The following is a 24,195-nucleotide window of genomic DNA, read 5'->3' as shown; positions in this document are numbered from 1 at the left end:
CCCCTCGGTCAGATTTAAATATAATGTTTAATTTCTGCATGTCTATAATTTACAGGTTTTTTTTTTCATAATAAGCCTCAACCAAATAGCGCAGATTCCATAATAAATGAAAAGCTCTAATTGCCAGCTGAATTGCAAACTAGCAACTGTTTCTAAATAATAAACTATTTTATTGATCTCTTTCCTGTTCCTGGACCTCCAGCCCAGGTCATGACTGCTCTCTCCTGAAGCTGTTCCCCTTTCCACACATCAGCTTATTTAATGCCTAGATCAGGGCAGCCCCCGTGGCGTAGCGGTTTGGCGCTGCCTGCAGCCTGGGGCGTGATCCTGGAGACCCAGGATCGAGTCCCACGTCGGGCTCCCTGCATGGAGCCTGCTTCTCCCTCTGCCTGTGTCTCTGCCTCTCTCTCTGTGTCTATGAATAAAATCTTCAAAATAAAAAAATGAAAATAAACAATGCCTAGATCAACCCCATGCGTGACATAGGTGGTACTGTAGTTATAATCCCCGTTTCACAGATGAGGAAATGAGTTTAGGGGTTAAATACCTTTCCCAAGGTCACATAGCCTGGGCTCTGCAGCCAGGAAGACCAGATTTAACTCTTGGTTCATGGAGGGAGTGCCTGGGTGGCTCAGTCAGTTAAGCATCCGACTCTTGCTTTCAGCTCAGGTCGTGATCCCAGGGTCTTGGGGCTTGATTTCGGCTCAGGTCATGATCTCGAGAGCTGCGTAGGGCTCCCCACTCAGAGTTCCCGCTCCCTGGGGAGCCTGTTTGTCTCCCCCTCTCTCTGTCCTTCACCTTCCCACGCGGGCACACATGCACTCTCTGTCATAAGTAAATACATCTTAAAAGAAGAAAGTCAGGGTTCATTCACTTAGCAGTGTATCTCCTTAGGAAAGGCTCTGAACTTCACTTTCTCCAAGAATTGGAAAGAATCGTGCCTTTCCCACAAAGGAAAAGCTTCGCACAGGGTAAGCACTCAACAAACATGAGCTCAAGAAATGACTTTGAGAAGCGTCTTTACTCAGCTCCTATGACAGTAAGAGACATGAGAGACTGTTCCAGGTCAAGGATTGGCGACGTTTCTCTGTAAAGAGCCAGAGACTAAATAAATCAGGCTTTGCAGGCCAAGAGGCAAAGTCAAGGACGTCATGTAGGCAGTTACATAACGAGAGGGAACAAATTTCCACACATTTTTATTGGCGAAATCGGAAATGTAATGATAATAATGACGGAGTACAATTTTCTGTAATGTAGGTCTACGAATAAGTGAATGGAATTCTTTTATTCTGGGGGAGGGATAACGTTTCCCTTAATTGGGGCTCAAAGTTAGTGTTTCCTATCATCAGCATTGATTGCACACGTCCATCTGTTAATGCTGATTCATAATGAGGTTTTACATATTTCATCTTTGAAAAATGCCTTTTCATACTGATAGGCACTGCCAAATAGTGGTGTCTGTCCGTGAAAAAATGATTGTAATTGAGCACATTCATTGCTTGGAAGGCACTTAAAGGATTCCTCTCAATTCCTCTCTTGGTGTTTGCTTTTTAGCATGTCATGAAATTAATTACTTACAATTGAAGGGTAGGTGGAAAGCTCCTCAACTGCACAGTTAAATGGATTTTGAAATGTGGAAATTTCACCTGCACTTGCATCAAGGTCCAAAAGAACACCACTGGAACTGTCGTTTGAGCTCAGAAAATATGTCTGGTACACATTTGAGTGGAAATGGAGGCCTTGCTTCTTGTTCTAACTTGAGACAACAGCACAGGAAATGGGTAAAGCAAGCAGCTCAGCGTTTCATGTGATTCAACCATTAGTTGTCATTGAAATGACTTTACCACAGTAAAAGTTTCACATTTAGGTTGTTTTGCCGTGTAATTTTTGGTCACATTCATTAAGAAACTATTCAGTTCGGCAACAAGTCTCATTTCCAAAACCTTAGAGTAGCTAACAGCGGCACATGTCATTCACAAAAATTTCAGCCTTGGCTCTCAAAAAAAAAAAAAAAAAAAACAACACAGATTTTAGCAATTGATGTGTGACACGGTGAGAAATAGAATATTCAGATTCTACTGTGACACACACACAATTGATGATGCCCAAGTCCACAAAAGTAAGTGAAGCTCGGAAAAAAGAAAGAAAAAAAGAAAAGAAAAGGAAAGGAAAGGAAAGGAAAGGAAAGGAAAGAAAGGAAAGGAAAGAAAGAAAGAAAGGAAAGAGAAAGGAAAGAGAAAGAGAAAGGAAAGGAAAGGAAAGGAAAGAAAGGAAGAAAGAAAGAAAGAAAGAAAAGAAAAGAAAGAAAGAAAAGAAAGAAAGAAAGAAAGAAAGAAAGAAAGAAAGAAAGAAAGAGAGAGAAGCTCGCCATTAGCACTGGTCCAACTGCACGTGATGGATTTGACTATTTCCCACAAAGCACCTGCTGGTGAAGAAGACAATGAGAATCCATAGGCTTAAAACGCCTTCTAATTTTAGCTAAGTCTTTTTTTTTTTTTTTTGTCTGATTAAAAACAAACACTTTTACCACCACGATCCGGAACACATCTTAGAAGATTCTCCTTTAGACGGAACTGAATTCGTGTTCCCTCAATTTCTTTGAAGATTTTCCTGCCTGCTTTGCAATGCAAACTGCCGACGGAGGCCGATTCTTCAGTCACTCCAAAGGTAGGACTCAGTCCTCAAATAATAACAACTGAGCAGTATCAGTGACAACTGTCAACTCATCAAGAGCCAAGGAAAACCACTCAGAATCATTTGCCTTGTTGCTTAATTGACTGACAGAGTTGCTTCTGACGCTGCGAACTCTTCAGGCCGCCGTTCTCACTGAAAAGCCAGTAGTCTTAAGCAGCCTTATTTTGCTGGGACAATTTCTGTGACCCCGACAGTCAAGCACCACGTAATTTACTCCCCATCGACAAACAGCTCTCCTTGCTTTAGAAAGCAAGTGAACCTCTTAGAAACTTAATTCTGTTGCGGCCTCATTTTTCACTTTTTATCTTTGTAAAAAAAAAACAAAAAAAACTGCTCTGATGAGATATCCCACTTATTTTATTTTTATGACCACTGCTTCCCTGAGAGTTGTGACGAGTGTTTAGGCCCACTAATTCCTATGAAGACAGTATTTGTGGCGCATAGCCATGGTGTCATTGCACAATAAATGCAATGCTTTGCCAGCTAATCTGATAACCAAGTCATCTGTCCTCCCACCATACATGCCATGGAAAGTCTGCTTTTCTCTTCTGGTTTTGACATGATGGATATGCAGTGGTACTTAAAAAATAATATTAAAAGATGTCCCCGTACAGCATGGCACTTGAATCACAGTCTAATTATAACTGCAGGGCAGCCCCGGTGGCTCAGCGGTTTAGCACCGCCTTCGGCCCGGAGCAGGATCCTGGAGACCCAGGATCGGCTCCCACATCAGGCTCCCTGCATGGAGCCTGCTTCTCCCTCTGCCTCTCTCTCCCTCTCTCTCTCTGTGCCTCTCATGAATAAATAAAATAAAATCTTTAAAAAATAATAATAATTAAAACTGCATCAGTGTCACTTGTGGTGCATCTACTTTGCAGGACTGCAGAGCAACCAGAGAACGTATAGGGTCTACACCTCAGCTGCTCTGCTTTGCCTCGGTAGTAGGAAAGCAACCCAGAGATAATAAAAGAACAAATGAGCATGGCTGGTTCCAGTGAACCTTTATGTATGGACACTATGCTGGAATGTTATATCATTTTCATGTGTCACAGAGTATTATTCTTATTTTGGTGGTTTTGAGTCATTTAAAAATTTAAAAACCATTGTCAGCTGGAGGGCCATAGAGCAATGGGCAGGAGTCAGATATGGGGCACGGGATATAGTTTATCAGACCCTATTCTGGGTAACTAGATATTAAAGTTGATATAAAAACCTTGATGAAAATTTTTTTTAAGATTTTATTTATTCATGAGAGAGAGAGAGGCACAGGGAGAAGCAGGCTCCATGCAGGGAGCCCAACGTAGGACTTGATCCCAGGTCTCCAGGATCACGCCCTGGGCCAAAGGCGGCACTAAACTACGGAGCCACCCAGGCACCCCGATGAAAATGTTTCTACAATAGGTGACACAGGATCTGCATTATAAAACAGGCTCTGTTAGACGTACGTTAATCTTTGTTTTATCACAGAAAGAGGGTGTAGAGTAGACATTAAAAACAAGGGCTTTGAAATTGGTCGTGCGGGGCCAAGTCTTGCTCTGCCATTTGCTACTTGATCGGGCTACACAATATATTTAAATTTGTTTCTTCATCCACCTAAGTGGGGTGGATCATTAGAATCCTTACTGAGGTCACAAATAAGACAAAGAGACTATTGTCATCACTGCTACTTCACATAGTAGGGACCTACCTTTCGAAATGTGGTCTGCACCACCTGGCACTTTAACGAGATCCTTAGGTAACTTGCATGCGCTTGAAGTCTAAGACGCGCTGGGGTAAGGAGACACTGGCTAATGCAGCCGTGCAAAGGAAAGAAATCGAGGGCACACATTTTGGAAAGGAAGAGGTAATTCTGTAATTGTAGATGACACGATGGCCATCTGTAAGTCAAGGGGACGTTTAAGGGGAGTCATTGAAACCCCTTGCAACTAACAAAGAAACAGAAAAGAGGGATCCCTGGGTGGCGCAGCGGTTTGGCGCCTGCCTTTGGCCCAGGGCGCGATCCTGGAGACCCGGGATCGAATCCCACATCGGGCTCCCGGTGCATGGAACCTGCTTCTCCCTCCTCCTGTGTCTCTGCCTCTTTCTCTCTCTCTCTCTCTCTCTGTGTGTGACTATCATAAATAAATAAAAATTAAAAAAAAAAGAAACAGAAAAGAAAGCTGAATATAAGGAATATAAAATATATTTTGATACATACAGATATGAAAACACAAATACACATTTCAGTAGTTTTATTATACTGCCTCAGTGGCCAATTTGAAAATATAACGTTAAAAAAAAAAAACACTCTGTCCACCAGAGTGACAAAAACAGTAAACTAGGAATAAACCTAACAAAAATTGTTTATGAGTAGATGAAGAAAACTCTAAAACTTACTGAAGGGCTTAAAAGATGACCCACATAAGTAGGGGAATACACCAGACTCCCCTACAGGAAGACTCTATGCTGTATATGCCAGTTGGTCCCTCGTTAATCTACAAAGTCAAAGCTATTTTCTCAAAGTACTTGGCAAGTTGATGCTGAAATTCATTTGAGAGATTAAATGTATAAAATTGGCTAAAACGGGACACCTGACTGACTCAGAAGGTGGAGCGTACGACTCTTGATCTCAGGGTTGTGAGTTTGAGCCCCACATTGGGTGTAGAGATGACTTAAAATAGTAAAAAAAAAAAACTTAGGGGCCCTCGCGGGGCTCAGTCGGTGAAGCGTCTGCCATGGGCTCAGGTTATGATCTCGGGGTCCTGGGATCGAGCCCCACGTTGGGTTCCCCGCCCAGCGAGGAGTCTGCTTCTCCTTGTCTCCACCCCTTCTCTCCACTTGTGCTCTGTTTTGCTCATTCTCTCTCTCTCTTCAACAAATAAACAAATCTTTAACCAAATTTTTTTAAATAAATGTGGCTAAGAAACTTTAGGGATGAAAAATAAAAGAGGCCGGGTTCTCTGCCCTATCAGATATCAAGACACACCAAAAAGGTATAAAAACTAAAATAGCATTTTTATAGAAATGGTCAAATTAATCCATGGCTCAGAATTGAGTCCAGAAATAGACCTATGTTAAAAAATTTATAAAATATGAATAAAAGAGGCATTTCAAATAAGTGAAGAATGGATTATTAAATACGGGATATAGAAACAACTATCTAGGGGCGCCTGATTGCCTCTGTAGTGTGTGGCTCCTGATCTTGGGATCATGACTTCAAGGTAGGGTTTGCTTAATTAAAAAAACTTAACAACGAATAAAGAAAAGTTATCCATTTTAAAAGAGTCTGATTTCCCCTACCTCATCCCATAATAATAAACTCATGATGAATTAAAGAGTTGTTCATAAATAGAAATATAAAAGTACTAGAAGAAAATGGAGATTTCTTGCCTTTTTTTTTTTTTTTTTTTTTTTTGCTAACCTTCGGTTGGGAAAGTTTTTCTTTCAAAATGACACGATATACCAAAATTTGAAAAGGGAAACAATTGAAAAACTTGACTAGTAAAGTTCAAACTGTCCTAATGACCTGCCAAGCAACGGGTCATATGTGCGACAAGTGTAGGATTATATGCAGAACGTACGTGCAAAACAAAGACCCTGCAAGATCCACGTGGGCGAAGCTTATGAATAGGCAAACACGGAAGAAATGCAAATGACTGGTAAACCCATAAAAAGATGATGGGCCTCCCTGGTTGTTCCTGTTTTCTGTTGCAGTGTGACAAATCACCCCCCAAACTCAGTGACGAAACCACCGTTGTATCACGTCAGGAACTCTGCAGTTGAGGAGTTTGGAAGCGTGACGACGGGGACAGTTTATCTCTGCTCCATGACGTCTGGGGTCTCAGCTGGAAAGACTCAAGAGCTGGGGCGTGGTAGCTTCTGGAGGCATCTCCACTCACGCGGCTGTGGCTTGACGCTGGCGTGGGCTGGAGCTGGCGACCGGCACCCTGTGTGTCCTCCCCGGGGGCCCGCGAGTCTTCCTAACGTGGTGGCCGGCTTCCAAGCCCGAGGGTCCCGGGAGAACCAGGCGTAAATCGTGGCGTTTTTATGACTTGACTCAGAAGTCGCCAAGTGTCAGTTCCTCTCTGGGTAGAGACCTTACTTTTTTTTTTTTTTTAAGATTTTATTTTTTATTCATGAGAGATAGAGAGAGGCAGAGACCCAGGCAGAGGGAGAAGCAGGCTCCATGCAAGGAGCCCGACGCGGGCCTCGATCCCGGGTCTCCAGGATCCCGCCCTGGGCTGAAGGCGGCGCTAAACCGCTGAGCCCCCCGGGCTGCCCGAGACCCTATTTCTTGATGGAAAGGACGGAAGACGAGAATGGTGGGTGAGGGTGTTGGCGCAGCTCAGTGGGGAAAGTCGGCCTGCCACATGGTTGTCAGGAACACGAGAGTCCAATAACTCGAGACCATTTATCACAGGCCAGATCGGTCGTTCTCCCAGTGTCCGTCCGTCTTCGGAAGGGAGAGCAGGGAGGGGGTGAAAAGGAAGATGAGAAAAACAAAGACATTGGACTAACCTTTATCACATGTTTTTCCCCAGGGGCCCCTGGGGGGCTCAGTGGGTGAAGCGCCCGCCTTGGACTCAGGCCATGATCTCAGGGTCCTGGGATCGAGTCCCACGTCGGGCTCCCTGCTCAGCGGGAAGCCTGCGTCTCCCTCTCTTCCCCACTCATGCTTGCTCTTGCTATGTCTCTCTCTCTCAAATAAATACATAAAATATTTTAAAAATAAATAAGAGGAAAAAACCAAACGAAGGAAAACCTTGGTGTGCAAAGAGTTTCTTTTTTTCTCAAAATGTTATTAGAAACCGACCATTTTATTCGAATCTGGAAAAAAAAAAAGTCATTGTGAAAAAATCATTCTGCGTAAATACCAGTACCTTTTCACATTTAAATAAACAAAAGCCAAAAGTTCTCTTATTTAACTTGCTCTTGAACATTAAGCCATACATTCTCCTGAACATAAAATTGCATTTTTTCCCCTGGAGTAGTTACTACATAGTTGTCTTCTACTGGGGGTTGAATGAGTAAGTTTAGAAGTAAATAAAAAATCCACTTCTATGTGTGTGCGTATGAGAGATGTGGAGAATACACCGTATGTTGTATTTGAGCTTTTTAAAGAATGTTTTTTAATTATATTCAAGAAAGTAAAGAACCTCAAGTGTAGCTAATTTTGTCTGATTTTAAGGAGCCATACAGATATTATTTTGTTCCAAGAAAATTCTCCGGTATTAAAGAATTCCTTAAGCTTATTAAATGATTTGTAATTAATGGGTTGATATCCCTGGTGAAGTGCAAGGTGTTGTTATATTCGTTTTTTTTGTCATGTGCTAAGTGCATCAGCCTGTAGGATAGTATTTTTACCAAGACCATTAAAACACAGAAAAATTTTTCCAATAAGAATGTAAGTTTTGGGGTCCCTGAGTGGCTCAGTGGGTGAAGCGTCTGCCTTGGGCTCAGGCCACAATCTCAGGGTCCCGAGATCGAGCCCCGCGTCGGGTTCCCTGCTCAGGAGGGAGCCTGTGTCTCCCTCTGCCCCCCCGCCCCACCGCTCTCTCTTGCTCTCTCTCTCTCAAAAAAAAAAAAATAAATAAAATCTCCAAAGAAAAAAAAAAAAGTTTAATGCTCTTTACCAAAGCCATCTGGGTTCTTTTCATATCACTAATATAAATGTATGGTTTTAGGTTTATTTACCGTACCTGTGATATTTATAAATGTTAATTGTGCAGCTAACTAACTCCACAGCTGAAATATCAGAAAGGGAGACAGACCATGAGAGAAAGACTCCTAACTCTGGGAAACGAACTAGGGGTGGTGGAAGGGGAGGTGGGCGGGGGGTGGGGGTGACTGGTGACGGGCACTGAGGGGGGCACTTGACGGGATGAGCACTGGGAGTTATTCTGTATGTTGGCAAATTGAACGCCAAATTTTAAAAAAAATGTAAAAAAATATAAATAAATAAATAAATAAATAAATAAATAAATAATAGATAGATAGATAAATAAATAAATAACTCCACAGCCTGCAGCAGCAGATTGTGCGCGCATCTCACACGCCGCTGTGCAAATGCATAAGGCCACCCTGATCTTGGCACCTGCCACCGCAGAAATGACTATGGCCGAGGATTCGGGGACCGGCAAAGAACAGTCAAGAGTTGGCGCCTTCTCCAGCCTTGCTGGAGGAGGAGACGGAGCAGCTTCCCCCACAGCGTCATCTTTTTGACACTTGCAAGAGAATAATAGATGATTCTCCTGCAATTGCTAATAAAACGCAAACACCGAGTTAGCAAATTAAAAAGTTAAATTTCTCAGAATGGCATGGACTCATCTATATTGCATATAAGAAATAAATATTTTACTCGCCGCATCACTCCATTCTCTCTCAATACGCATTATTTGAAATGGAGGTGAATTAATATTTTTTTTACGGGCTGCCCATTCTGACTTTCTCGCGTTGCACCACGTCCCTGAGCCGATGTGAGAGGACGCCCTAGCACAGTGACATCGTGCGGAGCGCGATGCTGGAGCATAAATCAGTTCCCACTCTGGGCGGCTCCCAGGTCATAAACTCTGCTGGTATCTGCTGTTTCAAATTAGGAACGTGGTGGGCAACCCGGGTGGCTCGCGGTTTCGCGCCGCCTTCGGCCCAGGGTCTGGTCCTGGAGACCCGGGATCGAGTCCCGCATCGGGCTCCCTGCACGGAGCCTGCTTCTCCCTCTGCCTGTGTCTCTGCCTCTCTGTGTGTGTGTGTCTCATGAATAAATAAATAAAATCCTTTAAAAAAATAAAAAAAGAAAATTAGGAACGTGAATGCCCACGGAACCCGCGTTCGATTCCGCTATCACGGGCTCGCCCACAGAAACTTATTGATCACGAATAAAATGGCTGTACTTCCATTTGTGCAAATAAAACAGAGGACGGTATGAGGATCTGACTGCTCGGGGACCCTGGTTGTGTCGAGGAGATGCCGGACCAGGACGTGGGTGGGGGCTTCCGTGACACTGCGAAGGGGACTCTTGCAGGAACGATGCTCTAGAGCTTCTGGTGTCCGTGCCAGCTGTGCGGCTTTCCTTATCCCCACGTCACCTACTAGCAAAGCCACCTTCAGTTTGTTTGGGGGCAAGGACTCAGTGCATCGGGCTGCGGTGGTCGTGGCCCCGGGTATCGCTCCTAAGGAGAAGGGCAGGGAAAGGGGAGAGAAGGCCGGGGCTGAGCTCACGAGACTCCTTCCTGGGGCAGCAGGACAGCTCGGTGAGAAGGAGGGCACGCGGGGAGGGGCGACTGGGGTCTGCAGCGGGGAAGGCAGGTGGCCTGCGCAAGCCATCCGGGGTGCATCTGAGCAGGACGGCCGGTCGGCTGCCAAAGCTGGAATCGAGGGCAGGGGCAGGTGGGGGGAAGCTTGGAAAGAGGCCCTACCGTCGAACAGGCGTGCGCGTGGGGTAGCCGTGACCAGCATGAGACCAGACGTGTCGGAAGAGATGTCAGTAGGTCACCCGGCGATTTGCCTCTACGTTTCCTTGTGACCCGTGGGACCAGCCCCATCAGGTGCCGCTAAGCAGACCCCGATGTGCAGAAAGGTCTGCTCTTCGGAATTTGCTCTTTAAATCGTGCAGTGACACGATCCCCTTAGTCACCGTCGTGGAGATCACGCCCTGGCAGAGGCACACGTTCACCTGCAAGCAAGCGGGGGTAAGCGGGGGTGTGGGCTGGGTACGTCGGGGCAGGAAGGCCAAGGACGACTTTGGGTTTCGATTCCACAAGAACCATGGGCCGTAGCCGGGAAGAGGGCTGCTCAGCGTGTCTCAGGCTGTGGAGGTGCACGGGGTCCAGTTACGTGCTCACGCCCGTCGGCGACAGGGACCTAGGAAACACAGGGCACCTGGGAAAAAAAAAATTTTTTAAAAATAAAAAAATTAATAGAATCAACTTTTCTTAAAAAAAGAAATATTTATTTGATTGAGTGCAAGAGTAAGCACAGGGCAGGGGCAGAGGGAGAAGCAGCCGCCCCGATGAGCAGGAGCCGGACGCGGGGCTCGATCCCAGGACCTGAGGTCGCGCCCTGAGCCCAAGGCAGACGTGTCACCCACGGAGCCGCTTGGGCGCCTGAGAGTAAACTTTCTGATAAAATGGTATTTAGGTAACGTCGTCGGGTGGTGTGTCAGGAGCAAAAGGCTGGAGGCCACGAAATCTCTTGCTGGAGAGGAGCGGGGACAGCGGCTCCTTGTTGAGCGTCCTGCCTTCCTGCACCGGGCGAGGCTGTCTCGGTCGCCGTCCTTGCACGGGCAGCCACAGCCTCGTCGTCTTTTTATTATTATCGTTATTTGTCCGTGCTCTGGGTATCCCACATGTGTGTGGTTTCTATAGTAGGTGCCATATCAAATCCCCCATCCAGTCCTCCCCTGCGCCCCGGGAGCGAGGTCACCACGCTAAGCCGCCACACGCCGCCGCTCCGCCCTGTGTTCGCACATCGGGATTTCTGCGAGGCTCGGAAACGCGAGCGGCCGGCGGGGGACGACCTCCGTGGCCCTCGGGGCAGACACCTGCAGGGACCTAAGGGTCGGGTAGGACATCGGGAGGCACGAAAAAGCCGGCGGTAAGGACGCTCAGTGCCGAAGTGCGCAGGACACCGGGACAAGAGCGCACGGGGAGGTCACTCTTTTGCTGCCCTGCAGACCGGGGACGGGCCTGAGGGATGTTGAAAGCGTCGCAAAGGAAAGATAATTGTGTTGTCCTCAGCTGGCGATCGCGCCGCTGGCGGGAGCGGCTGGTTTCGGGGCCGGGAACGGGCCACCCGCTGCCACTAGCGAAGGCTGGTGCCAGGCCGCGGTCTTTCCGCACGCCCGGGGGCTTGCCGTGGCTTCGGCTGAGCACCGTGGGGAGTGTCACCGCGTAGGCAGAACAGGAGCCAGCGGGCTTGCCAAGTGCCAGATGAGCGCACTTCTCAGGCGGCCGAGAGCTTACGCCACCGGCATCTGACATGTTCCCTCAACCCCCTGCGTCCCCGGCCTTGCCAACGTTGCTGCTTCTGCGTCCTGGGACGCTACGAGCTTGGAGTCCGAGTCTCAGTCCTCCGAGCCGTTGCTTCGGTGCAAAGTAACCCTGGCCGTTAACAGACAAACAGACACCTGGAGGAAAACACGAGGGGACGCGTAGTGAGGTTTTACTTATCACGGATTCTGGAACGACCGTGTTGCCCGTGAACGGCATGCCGCGCCGGGGTTGGGAACGGGGCCGTGGAAGATGCGCGCGATATTCCGTGACGTTTTGTATAATAGCGCGCGATGCTTTGCAGTCCCGGCCTCTGCCACCTGAAACTCAGCACTTGTCCCACGAGAAGTTTTGGGGTGCACGGCACCGGGGCTAGCAGCCCGTGAGCGTGGTTTGGGGACTTACTGTCCATGCTGTGCAAAGACAACAGGGAACCAACTACACGTCTGTTCTGAAGTCCCCAAGAGAAGCGTCCTGAGGATGCAATGGCCGCGAGGCAGCGTGAGACTGTTCCACACCTCGGGCGGGTCTGGCGCAGACTCCGCAAGGTCGCTCTCCGGGGCCGGCCGGCGCGGGCGCACAGTGTGCCCGCAGGAGCAGCGCCCGCCCCAACCCGCCCCACAGTCTTTGGGAAAACAGCTCCGGCGTGGGGGGTCGGGGGGGACGTGCTTATTTCCCTAACCGCGAGGCCAGAACCAGTTGCCGTGGAAACAGTCGGCTCTCAGCTTCGCGGGACCCCCACCCACATAAGGACGAGGGCGGGCAGGCGGCGGGGCAGTGAAAGCAGCGGAGGCTTTAAGGAGAGGCAGCGACGGGCGCGCGGGAGCAGGTGCTCTGAGGCGCCGGGTCGGGGGCAGGACGGGGACGGGCGGCCAGGCTGGGCTCGGACGCCGCTCGCAGCACCGCGCGGACGTTTTTCGGGTGAAATCTGCCCCTGGGATCAGGGGTCGCCTGGGACTTGCCCCGACGAGCCTCGTGCATCGTCACCCTTACTGGAAACAGTCAAGTCGGCGGCAGCTCCGTATTAGCGTGCTCTGGAAGCTTCGGGTGTCTCCATGTCCTTTTCTTCCCTCTTTGATCCCGTTTAATGCCTTGATCGTTAGGAGCCCCCCAGAGTCGGGGAAACAGCAGGATGACCTGGTCTTACTAGGGAGCGACCTAAGGGCCCTAACATGCTACTGCTCTCTAACGCGTTCTGACGAGTGCCGCCAACGCGCCCCGCGGACCGACCGGATGCCCCGGGCCCATCCACGTGTGCGCCGGGTAACCGTCAGCAATCTCCCCAAAACGTGGGGGTAAAACCAGCTTGTAAGCCTCAGTTTTTGTCAAAGGATTTCCGCCAAGCGACCGGAAGACGGTACCGAGAAAGCTCTTCCCTCCTTCGGCACCTGTTATTTTCATAGGATCGTGGCACGGGATGAGGATTTAGAACCTGTAACGCGGGCAGCCGACCGCAAGGATCCCCCAGAGCGTGGGTCTTCACTCCTCTCAGAAGAGACGCCTGTAAACATTCGGGGTCCTGAGTTCGAGCGCTAAAGAAGTCCCCAATTTATGTTAATTTCCTTAAAATCATTTTTTTTTTTTTTGTCTGAGATGCTTTGGGCACCTTCACGACTCCTTCTTTTTCTTTTTCTTTTTTCTTTTTTTTTTTTGGAAGATTTTATTTATTCATTCATTTTTCAAAATGAATTCATTTATTCATTTATTCGAAATTTATTTATTCAGAGAGAGAGGCAGACACAATGCTTGGACAGATTAGGTAACTTGACCAAGGTCACATGGATAGGTAAGTCCGAACCAGAATTCAAACCCTAATTTTTCTGACTCCAGAGGTGCCTCTCAGGATGAAAAAACATATTTCCCCAGGGAAATCCTGCTTAGATGTAACTGCTGAAATTTGTCACCAGCAAACTCTGGATTTATTGCTCGCCAAAACTATATTTGAAACTGAGCTCCCAGGCTCGATGACTTCTCCACCTCTAGAGCCCAAGGGAACATTCGGTTCGTTTCAGGTGAAGTGGCATGAGACCGAGTCTGTGATGCTCTCACACAAAAAGGCGTGACTCCTGAACGGCGAAGGTTCAAACCCCACCCCGGCCCGTGAGGACAACCGTGCGTGGAAAACGGGCCTTTCAGCACCGGTTCTGTGGTCGCTTTGGGCAGCGAGGACCCAGCGAAGCTGGCTTCGGGCCCCGCCGGGCCAGGCCCTGTCTAATGTTAGGAGCTGAGCTGGTGCAGAAAATTTGCCCTTCTTGGAATTCAGCACAAAAGATTAAAAAAAAAAAAAAGCACCATGGGGGTGTTGAATTGCTGTACTGCCTGCTTGGAATGGAAATGAAAACTTCAGGGGCGCCTGGGTGGCTCAGGCGGTGAAGCATCTCCCTTTAGCTCAGGTTCTGATCCCCAGGTCCTGGGATCGAGTCCCCTGTGGGGTCAGGCGCTCAGCGGGGAACCTGCGTCTACCTCTCTGTCTGCCCCCCCACCCGTATTCTCTCTCTCTCTCTCTCTCAAATAAATTAATAAAATATTTTAAAATATTTTATTATTATTATAATAATAAAATAAAATTTATATATAAAATAAATATATATTTATTTTTATATATAAGATATATATAATATATATATTTTATATATTTTATATATAATATATTTATATTTATATATAAAATAAATATTATATATAAATATTTAAAATATTTATGTATCTAAAAATAGATACATAAATAAAAAGGGAAAGGAAGCAACCATGAATCAATCAAGCGCAGCTAGTGTCCCCTGATGCGGGGCTTAAATACTTACGTAAATCAAGTCGACTTCCTAATTCCAACGGTCTCTGAACTGAAATTCTTCCTGCCTAGTGGCAAATCAGGAAATCAGCAATCCCCGCTGACCGGCTTCCAGCAGCAAAACTTCTAGAAGGAGGTTGAGGCTTTGAGCACCAGCCAGCAAAGTGAGCAGCGTTTTACCATTGACCCCGGTATTTAGTGAGCTGATGGTGGAGGCCGAGTGGGCGCCAGGAGGTGCCCCTTGTACTAGCAACACGCGTACTGCGGCAGCCCGGGCCAGGGCCGCGCCTAAGCGGGCGGAAGCAGGGCGTCTGGGCTGGAGGCAGGCTGGAGGGCTGCCTGGAGGGGGCTTCGGGGGCTCGGCTCTACAGCACCCGGAGCGCGGGAAGGACAGGAGCACGTGGTGTCCAGGCTGCGGCCTGTCGCCCCACCGTCGCCCGCCCGCCTGTGCGTCTCATCGGCCGCAGCCCCCGGAAAGCAGAGCCCAAGGGGATTGGGCAGGAACCCGGGGCCCGAGCGGAGCAGAGGCCGGAAGGGGCGGCTGGAGGGGAGCGGGAGTGGCAGCCGGTGTCTCCGTGTTTCACGAGCGAGCAAGCGAGGAGGGAGGAAGCTGACGGACGGTCGTGTCCACGCACACCCTCCTGTCTCTCCGAACGATGCTCCGGGGGTGTCGGCACAGAGGGAAGCGTCGGCCACGGGCACCGAGCGCAGAGCCTCCGCGTCACCCGTGAGCAGAAACCCACCTAATGGCGTGAAGACTCGGAGGCCAGTCGCCAGACAACATGGACCAGGGATTTCCAAAGCAGAAAACACACGGACGAAGAATGGTTAGTCTCATCGGCTCACGCTCGTGCACGTTAAACCCAAGTAAGGTGGGTCTTTCCTGCTGAATCATCAAGAAACATAGCTAACGCCTCACGCGGAAGGGCCAGCGGGGTCTTTGACACGCTCTTAGGGTCAACTGGCGCAGGCCTTTCTGAAAACCAACTTAATGGTGATTCTGCTTCCGATATTCCGTCTTAAGGAAACGCTCCAAAACACAGATAAAGATGAATGCACATCTTTTTTATCTTTTTCATAATAGACCGAAAAAGGAAACAGACGTCCCACGTGACTGCAAGTGTCGAGTGAATCACACAAAGTCCATCCCATCACATTTTGTAGGGGCATTAAAAATCCTGTTCCCGGGACGTCCGGGGGGCTCCATGGTGGAGCGTCTGCCTCAGGCTCAGGCCGTGACCCCGGGGTCCTGGGATCGAGTCCCGCATCGCGGTCCCCGCAGGGAGCCTGCTTCTCCCTCTGCCTGTGTCTCTGCCTCTCTCTGTGTGTCTCTCATGGATAAATAAATAAAATCTTAAAAAAAAAAATCTGTTCACAAAGACATTCTTGACCTAAGGTGAGCAGAAATGCAATATGAGAAATCACATGTGTATCAGCACGACCGTGTTCAAAGAATAAAGTCAGGAAAATGTTGAAGAAAAAATATCAAAATGTCAGTAATAGTTGCTTTTTCTCTGGACAATGAGATTTATGGTGATTATTTCCCCCTTTTGCCTCTTTATGGCTGTGTGTTCTCTCCAAATATTCTAAGATGAGGAGGCATTCGTTAATATTTATTGGATGCCCACATTGTCCCAGTCACTGTTGGGAGGACCTGGACCCACAGAGCTCTTGAGGCACAGCCCCTGCCTCCATTTGCTTCCGACCTAGTGATTTTTTTCTTTAAAAAGATTTTATTTTAAAAAAAGATTTTATTTTAAAAAAATATTTTATTTATTCGTGGAAGAGAGAGAGAGAGCAGGGAAAGACGCAGAGGGAGGGGGACAAGTAGACTCACACTGAGCACAGGGCAGGATTCGGACCCTGGGATATGACCCGAGCCGAAACCAAGAGTCGGATGCTTAACCGATGGAGCCACCCGGGGGGAGCCTCTCTAAGTGATTTATTTTTATCTTGTAACTTGAAAAACTAGAGAAGAAGAAGCTCTTGTTTGTAGGTCCAAAGCCCTGTGCAAGGTAAACCAACAGAGCTTTCAGAAAAAGTGAATAAGCAAAATATCTTCAAGGCTCTGGAGGAGCTAACGCGCCCTTAAGTAGGACACAAACGTGCTGACTACAGATGGGGAGAAAAATGGCACATTGTATTGAACCAAAATCCCAAATTAAGTTCTGTTCACGCATCCCGTGATTGAGAGTGACAGTGCAGGCCCCCGAGAAGGTAGCGTACAGTTCGCATGCAAGACCCCGTCCAGAATATGTAAAGAGCTCCTCCGTGGCAATAAGAACAAGGCAGACAAGCGGGGGAACAGTGAGCAAAGACCTGAACGGGCAGTCGCAGAAGGACACCAGGTCAGCAGGCAAGGATTCCCGACAGTAGTCCCCATGCAACGCAGACCACGCCCCGAGTGGCATCGCTGCACCCCCGGGTCAGGCACAGAGGTAGCGGCCAACACGGACGTAGGGGTGGGGCAAGCGGCCCCCCGTGCTGTGGGTGGGAGTGAGATTGGCACACCCACTGGAGAAGACACCTGGCGGGGTCCGGGAGAGCCGGGCGGGGACGTTCCAGCATCGGCACCCCCGACCCACACCTGGTATGTCCCTTACCTTACATCCGTCACCGCCAAGACCTCAGCCCGCCCAGCCGTCCGTCGCCAGCGGAGGGAGCAGGAACGGGCAGCACGTTCGTGCCCGCGGCTCGGTCCCACGCGGCGTGGGCGACAGGCTCCCCACCGAGCAAAAGGAGCCAACGCAGGCGCGCACCGTGTTGCTCGGTCTCCGCGGTGCTGGAGGATGACTGCGCTAAGCTGTGGGCTGGAATCCAGGGCAGGGACCCCCTGGGCGGGAGGGCAGGGCGGCGGGCCCGGGGGGCTTCCGGGGTTCTGGTCTCCCCACCGGTGGCTGCCCCGGTGTGCTGTTCACGCGGATTCACCAGCGCATACTTTCGGGTATGAAAATCAAGAACTGGGAGACGCGTGTTCATGACCCTGCGTGTGTAGCCGTGACACGTACACATACATGCACACGCGTGTATACAATCCCAGAGCGGTGTGCATGCATGTGCCTTCACCCCCACACACGCATGTGTATGCATCCAGCTGTAACCCCCCAGCTGCCGTGTTATCTCCCTTCTCACCTGACTCCGGTAGCTGTTGGCCCACTTCCTCCCCGGACCCTTTATCTGTAGCTGGAATAATGGTCTTGAAGCACAGGCTGGGCCGTGTCTGTCTCTGGCTCGTGACCAGTCGCAACTACCCACGTCAATCAGAATAAAATCCTCGGAGGAGGCGTAGATCCCTGACGGCTGATGTCAACGGTCTCACCACCCAGACCTGTCGCTTTTATCTCTTTATCCTGCTTCATGTGTCCTGGTGGTTCTCCTCACCAGCTGACATACCCTTGACGCGGTTGTGGGCTCACAGCCGGCCTCCCCGTCGCTAGTGTGTCGGCCGCGTGGGACCGGGGACCCGGGCTTGCGGCTTCGTGTCTCTGCCGGCACAGCACGACGTAGGCAATGAGTGAAGGAAGGAAGGAGAGCAGCACCGAAGAATATAGGAAACAGCAGAACGTATATGTTCCACTTTCTTTTATGGGTTAAAACAAAACACAAAAAACAAAAAAAACAAAAACAAAAAAAGAAATTACTTACTTGATGTGCTTCAGGCCTGTTTCTCTCTCCCTCTCTCCCTGTTTTCTCCCCCATAACCCCACATGACACGTCCATGCAATGTCATTATATAATCCCAGTGGTTCAGAATTAAATGAGGGTGACATCCAGGTAGAGACCCATTATGCTGGAATTCAGGATTTTTAACTGAGCCTTGTTTTGTGGATACATGGCCCTTTTGAATACTAAAAACCCTATCATTTTTCTTGCTAAAAGTATCTGTGTTTGGGACCTAGGGATGCTCCCTTCAGCATTCTGGCTAAGAAAAATTTTCAAACATGGGAACTTGGGTGGCTCAGCGGTTGAGCATCTGCCTTCGGCCCAGGGCATGACCTCAGGGTCCTGGGATCGAGTCCCGCATCGGGCTCCCTGCATGGAGCCTGCTTCTCCCTCTGCCTGTGTCTCTGCCTCTCTCCCTCTGTGTCTGTCATGAATCAATAAATAAAATCTTTAAAAAACTCTTTTTCAAACAAAATAACACCATTTTGTTAGGCTTTACAACAATTCAAAACTTTTCAGACCCTGAGGATGAATTGTTCGTAAGGGCCTGTGTCCAGAAATTGAGGTTGTCTCCATCAGAACGCATACCTCCCTGTCCTCAGGATGAACCGGGGGGCTCCGGGAGCAGGCAAGGGTGTTCACAGTTCATTTCTGTGTCTGTATAGACTGGCCAGTTACCTTTTCACAGAGCCACCCAGTGGGGTGTGCCCCTTGGCAGGCGTCTAAAAACCGACAAAATGTGCAAATGTTGGCACAGGGAGGGAGAAGTCCAGTTTGGTTGTCAACCTGCTTGGCCCTTCAATTCAAGTTTTTTTTTAAAAAAAAAAAAAGAGTTTCAGGCCGTTTTGGTTACACATAGCTGACGACACAGTTTTGTTGCTTTGTTTTTTAGTTGGAAAAATGAGAAACCGCGATAAGGCCGCGAGTACACAAAATGTACTCAGCTGCTAGCGAGACTCTCCTTCCCCTCCTCCCTCTGGGAAAGCAATAAGCATAACATCGAGCCGTAACTGTAACTGCAGATCAAATAATAAAATGAATCCCAAGAGACACTGAGTATGACAAGGCCAGTGTCAGATCATTCGCTCATCAAGTAGTCCAATCTTTCAATAAGGCAGGCCGGGATGGCTAGGGGAACAATGATGCTTTTAGGTCGGAGTGAGTGCGAAACAACCGCTCCTGTCAGAGGAGAAGGCAATGCCAAGGTTCATGTTGGAGTCAGACTTACAGCTCAGGAGGGCAGAGCACGGAGTAATGAGGATACGCATGTGGCTCCAGTGTGGGGATTCTGGTTTCACTGGTTGCATGACTTGGAAGAGCTGTGTAACCCAGGGCGAGTTCGTTAACCTCTCTGAATATCAGCTTCCCGGGGGTGTAACATGAGGATGGTAAAAACACCTAATCTGCGGGGCTTTTGTGACGATCCAGTGAGGTCTTGGTTCCAAAAATATTTTATTTTATTTTTAAAGATTTTATTTATTTATTCATGACAGAGAGAGAGAGAGGCAGAGACACAGGCAGAGGGAGAAGCAGGCTCCATGCAGGAGCCCGATGTGGGACTCGATCCCGGGTCTCCAGGATCACGCACTGGGCTGAAGGAGGCGCTAAACCTCTGAGCCATCTGGGCTGCCCCCCAAAAATATTTTATAGCCACGAATACGCTTTGATAATGTATAGGATTATTAGTGTGCTTGAATAATTCCTTAAATACCTCTTACTTCCTCCCTCCCTCCTACAGTCACGTCCGCAGGGTTTAGCTGAAGTACTCCCATCCCTGCGGCCTGCGTATCCCTACTGTTGTAGATGAGGATGGATTTCAGTAATTAAATGAAAAAGTTGTCTATGTTTCCTATCTGAACCATCCTGCCTAAGGCTTCAGAATAGAACGATGGCCTTCTCTGAAACCCAGATTATTAATGCTGCACATATATAAACAAGCGATGCCCTGGCGCCCCTGAGGGTAGGAAGCCAGATGAAGATTGAAAAGTGAGGAAAATCTCCTCCTTCCCCGTCCCAGATGGAACAACTGTTTTCTTCTCCGGGATAGGAAAGGTGGCTACTTGGTGAACACATACCCTGCGCCAAGCACTGCGCTAAGCTTTATTGGACGTGACCCTCACAGCATCCTGTGCCGTGATTGCCGCCTACAGACACGAAGACTATAATTAGAATAAGTAGCTGAACCTGGGTCACATGGCAGAGTCAGGATTTGAACCCAAACCTGCCTAATTCCTTTCCTGGTCTTCTTCTGTTTGTGAGCTGATTGATGATTTACCTCCTCTCTTTGAACCAACTTTGTGTACCTGTGCTTGCCCTTCTGTCCCTTTATCCTTTCATTTTTTTGATGCCAGTAATGAGTAGGGCAGAGGCTTATGACAGAGATGTCTAAGGTGCGGCCGCCATGCTTAAGGAATTGTGATCCCCTGCAGGAAAGGGGACAGGCGGACAAATCCCTATACGACTTGGAGGAATTGCAGAGGCCCGTAGGGGATGGAGCGTTAGCCTCCTTGCCTGGAACGTGCAAGTAGCGCTCTGTCTACTTTACTCAGCTGTTGTCAGGGTAGAGTGACACGCCTTTATCAAGGGTCTGGCAAAGACCCTGACTCCTAGTTGAAACGCTCAGTACATGGACCCATAATGTTGCCAGGATAATAACTGGGATCCCAGGCTGGCAAAGCAACTTGGTGTCAGATCTCGAGAGCCTCAAATGCCAGTCTAAAGAGTTCGGACCTTCAGCTTGATAAAAACAGTTGTGCCAGGGTCAGTAATCGTTCTGAAAAGGAATGAGAGCAGATGCTCTTTCGCACCACCTTTCAAAATTCATCGTGAATGAGGTAGAGTTAAGGGGCACAGTTGGAACTGGTTTAGAGGACTTTTTATATTTGATGCACTAAAAGGAAAGATGATGTTTTCAAGTTTTTAATGCCCTGTACTTTTTCTCCCACAGTAATTAGTGAATGCCAAAGACGGCAACTGGAGTCTGTGAGCTACTCCTCCCGCTATGCTCTGGGCCTCTTTTATGAAGCTGGCACGAAGATTGATGTCCCTTGGGCTGGGCAGTACATCACCAGTAATCCCTGCATACGCTTCATCTCCATTGATAATAAGAAACGCAATATAGGTCAGTACCCCCATTATTCCCCTTAAATACAGTAACAATGGTGGGTGTAGATCATGAAAAATGCTGTTTAATTGAGTGTTGCCATTCTGAACAGAGCAAGCATTTAACTCCAAGCCACAGGGGATAAAATTTAATGTCACATTTGGCCAATAACAAAATACACAGTGAAACCAGCAAAGTTTTTCGGAAAATCATTCCCCACATGGTTTGTATTACTGAGTTCATGAATATAGTGTCAGAAGTTTTAAGATTTCAAAATGGCCCCAGTTCTATCGCTTTAATCTGGGCCCATCTATATGCAGAAGGATCTCTCCTCCTTTGTGGCTTGGTGGAGTTTGTTTGGCTTCGTTTCTGAAATGTGCTAAGTGCTGCTCTTTCCACTTCCCAGGCTGGAAATAAAAAGCGAATTGTACTATGTTATGAGAATCCTCCACTTCAATATAATCTTATTTATTTAATTTTCATCTCAAAGACTACATAAAAACACTTTCGTGTACAATATAACAGAAATGATAGGTAAAATGTTTCATAAGAGGTTCACTAGAATGGGCTAAAACCTACACGCCACCCTTTTTTGTTGAAGGCAGTCATTAAAATTAGATTTGAATCCCAAGAATAAACATAGCGCTCGTCTTTGGAGCAAAGGAGAAAGTGTATTCTTCTTCGCAGGATTAGAACAATCCCTGAGATGACTGCTTTTTGAAGAATAAATGGTAATGATGGAAAACGACTAGATTCTTGAAGGGAGTCGTCATCTCAATTTGTTACGGCGTTTTATGGCGCAGTGACGGTTTCTCCAAGCCGTTAGTTAGAAGTCTTTCTTGATAAAATCACCAACTAACGTCTTTTGGCCTGCCAGAGCTTTATAATGATAGAATTGGGCTGGAGTATGGTTTTTATATCAGAGCACATGATCTTAGAAAAATGTTTCTTTTATAACTTAAAACTCCCTCGGGGCTAGATTGTTTATGTTCACATGATACCGCATATATGTACAATCAGCAGTTTGTGAAACGCCCTGTAACAGCAATGGACTAACCATTTTTAACTCTACAATTGCTTGGTTCTGACAAAAGAATAGCCAGTCCTTGATAGGTGTGATATCTGTTAGGGTGAAGTCAGTCGTGTATACCACAAAAACCAATTTAAACTTGTTTAAACAACATAAGGTCATTTGTTATATTACCTACTGTGGACTGCGGCGCATCCCTCCAAAACTCCTGGGCCGAAGCCCTGTTCCAGGATAACTGGCGGCCTTACCAAATGAGCGCGAGAGAGTTCTCTCCTGTGCGTTTACCAAAGGAACATCATGTGAGGTCACACGAGGGTGGCGAGAAGGCGGGAAGGCAGGCGGTCTGCAAGCCAGGAAGAGAGGCTTTACCAGAAACCAATCGCCGGACACCTTGGTCTTGATCTCCCCAGCCTCTGGAGCTACGAGAAATCGATTTCTGTTGCTTACGCCATGCCGCCTGTTGGACTGCATTTTGTTATGCCAGTCCAGGCCGACCGACACCTTATCTAAGAGGAGGAAAGTTGGGGAGATGTCGGTCGGGAATGACCGATTCAGGACCTGAGCAGTACCTTCTAGGGCCTAGAATTGCCCTTTTCTGCTCTCTTCCACTCTTGAGGTGGACCTTCTCTTCCAGGAGGATTGGGAGCAAGATGGCACTAACCGTTAGAATTACGTGCAGACCCAACGACGTGCTCAGGAAGAAGAGGGACCATTACATTTCTGTTTCTAGGAATCAGGGAATTCTCTCCAGAGCCCCCTCAGTTGGCCTCACCTTGTATGTCATCGGTCAGATTTGGGTTGCTTGACTGGTCTGAAATCCATCATTCGCTGGCAAGGGTGATGGGACTGCCACGATGAACTCGACAGATCAAGGTTTACTCCTAGAATCGGCGTTAGGATCATCTCCCTTTACCCATATGAGGGGTAGACTCCTGAATGAAATAGGAGGGTTTTGTCTGGAGGAGAGAAGGGAGTAAGTAGCGGATGCCAGGTCGGCCATACGAGACACCCATTATTTTCAAGTAGAGTCACATCGTAGGTAGGAGGTGAAGCTCTAAAGTTGACACGTAAGGAGAAGAATCGTGTAGATTCAAAATTATCTTTGAAGATCCCTTAAAACTACATGACGTTTTGGAGACGGAGCTACCTTTCAGTAAGCTCAGGATAGCCGTCTTTCCAACATCCAGTGGATTTCAGTTTCTTTGGGTGAGGCCGGATGAAATAGTCGGCTCGCATTTATAGGACGGAGTGATCTTTCCTACTGTGAGAGACGCACAGAAAGAAAGAAAGAGCCGTCGCCATTCTCTCCTAACAGGTGAAATCACTGCACAAATGGAGTGGGGTGGTGGGTGATAGCACCCACAGTTGTGCAAATGCAAAAGAGCACAACATAAAGTCAAACATATTTTAATTTCTCACATGATTGGCAGCCTCTGAAATAAGAGAGACAATTTTTTTTAAATTTTTATTTAGTTTTTATTTCATTTTATTTTATGGTATTAACAACCACACAGTTTGAAAGCAGGAGGGCTGAGTGGATTGGAAACCATGTTTTTGCTACAGCTCATGGCAGTGCCTCTTCAGACAGCAAAGAAATGCCTGCCTTTCTTTGCCAGTTTTATGGAAAATTAATCTTGGATTATGTGAGTTTTAAGTTATGGGAGGCCTGCAGCAATGGCATCCCCTAACATAAAATCTAACTGCCTTGCATTTAAACTACTTTTTTTTTTCCTCCTCACTATCTGGGGCCAGGGTGCTAAGTGTGTCTAGTTGAATTCACACAATATAAATGTCCAAATAGTAAGACTCCACTGTATTTTATTGGCATTAATATTTAAGCAGACCGGTAAGAGGTGTCTCTTTATGTTACTAACACTACCCCACACCCACCCTGTCCTTGGAGTGTTTGATTGAATCTAGAATTAATACTGTAAATACACACACTCAACTA

The 24,195-nt window shown here is 47.8% G+C and overlaps 1 protein-coding gene across 7 annotated transcripts in view; it reads left to right on the top strand.

Annotated features, from left to right (window-relative positions):
- Nucleotides 1–24,195, top strand: part of RNLS (renalase, FAD dependent amine oxidase) — a 277,680-nt gene that overhangs the window by 169,552 nt on the left and 83,933 nt on the right. For all 7 annotated transcript variants that reach the window (XR_005379569.1, XM_038576057.1, XM_038576058.1 and 4 more), the window contains exon 5: nt 21,059–21,232. Coding sequence is in view for 6 of the 7 variants with exons in the window: in XM_038576057.1 (XP_038431985.1) it covers nt 21,059–21,232 (174 nt within the window). In the remaining variant the exon portion in view is untranslated. The remainder of the gene's footprint in view (nt 1–21,058; nt 21,233–24,195) is intronic.

The sequence above is a fragment of the Canis lupus genome, chromosome 26, assembly GCF_011100685.1.
Source record: "Canis lupus familiaris isolate Mischka breed German Shepherd chromosome 26, alternate assembly UU_Cfam_GSD_1.0, whole genome shotgun sequence".
In the NCBI taxonomy this organism is placed as follows: Eukaryota; Metazoa; Chordata; class Mammalia; order Carnivora; family Canidae; genus Canis; species Canis lupus.
Note: the sequence above shows the minus strand (reverse complement) of the source record. Positions and strands in the feature narration are given on the sequence as shown.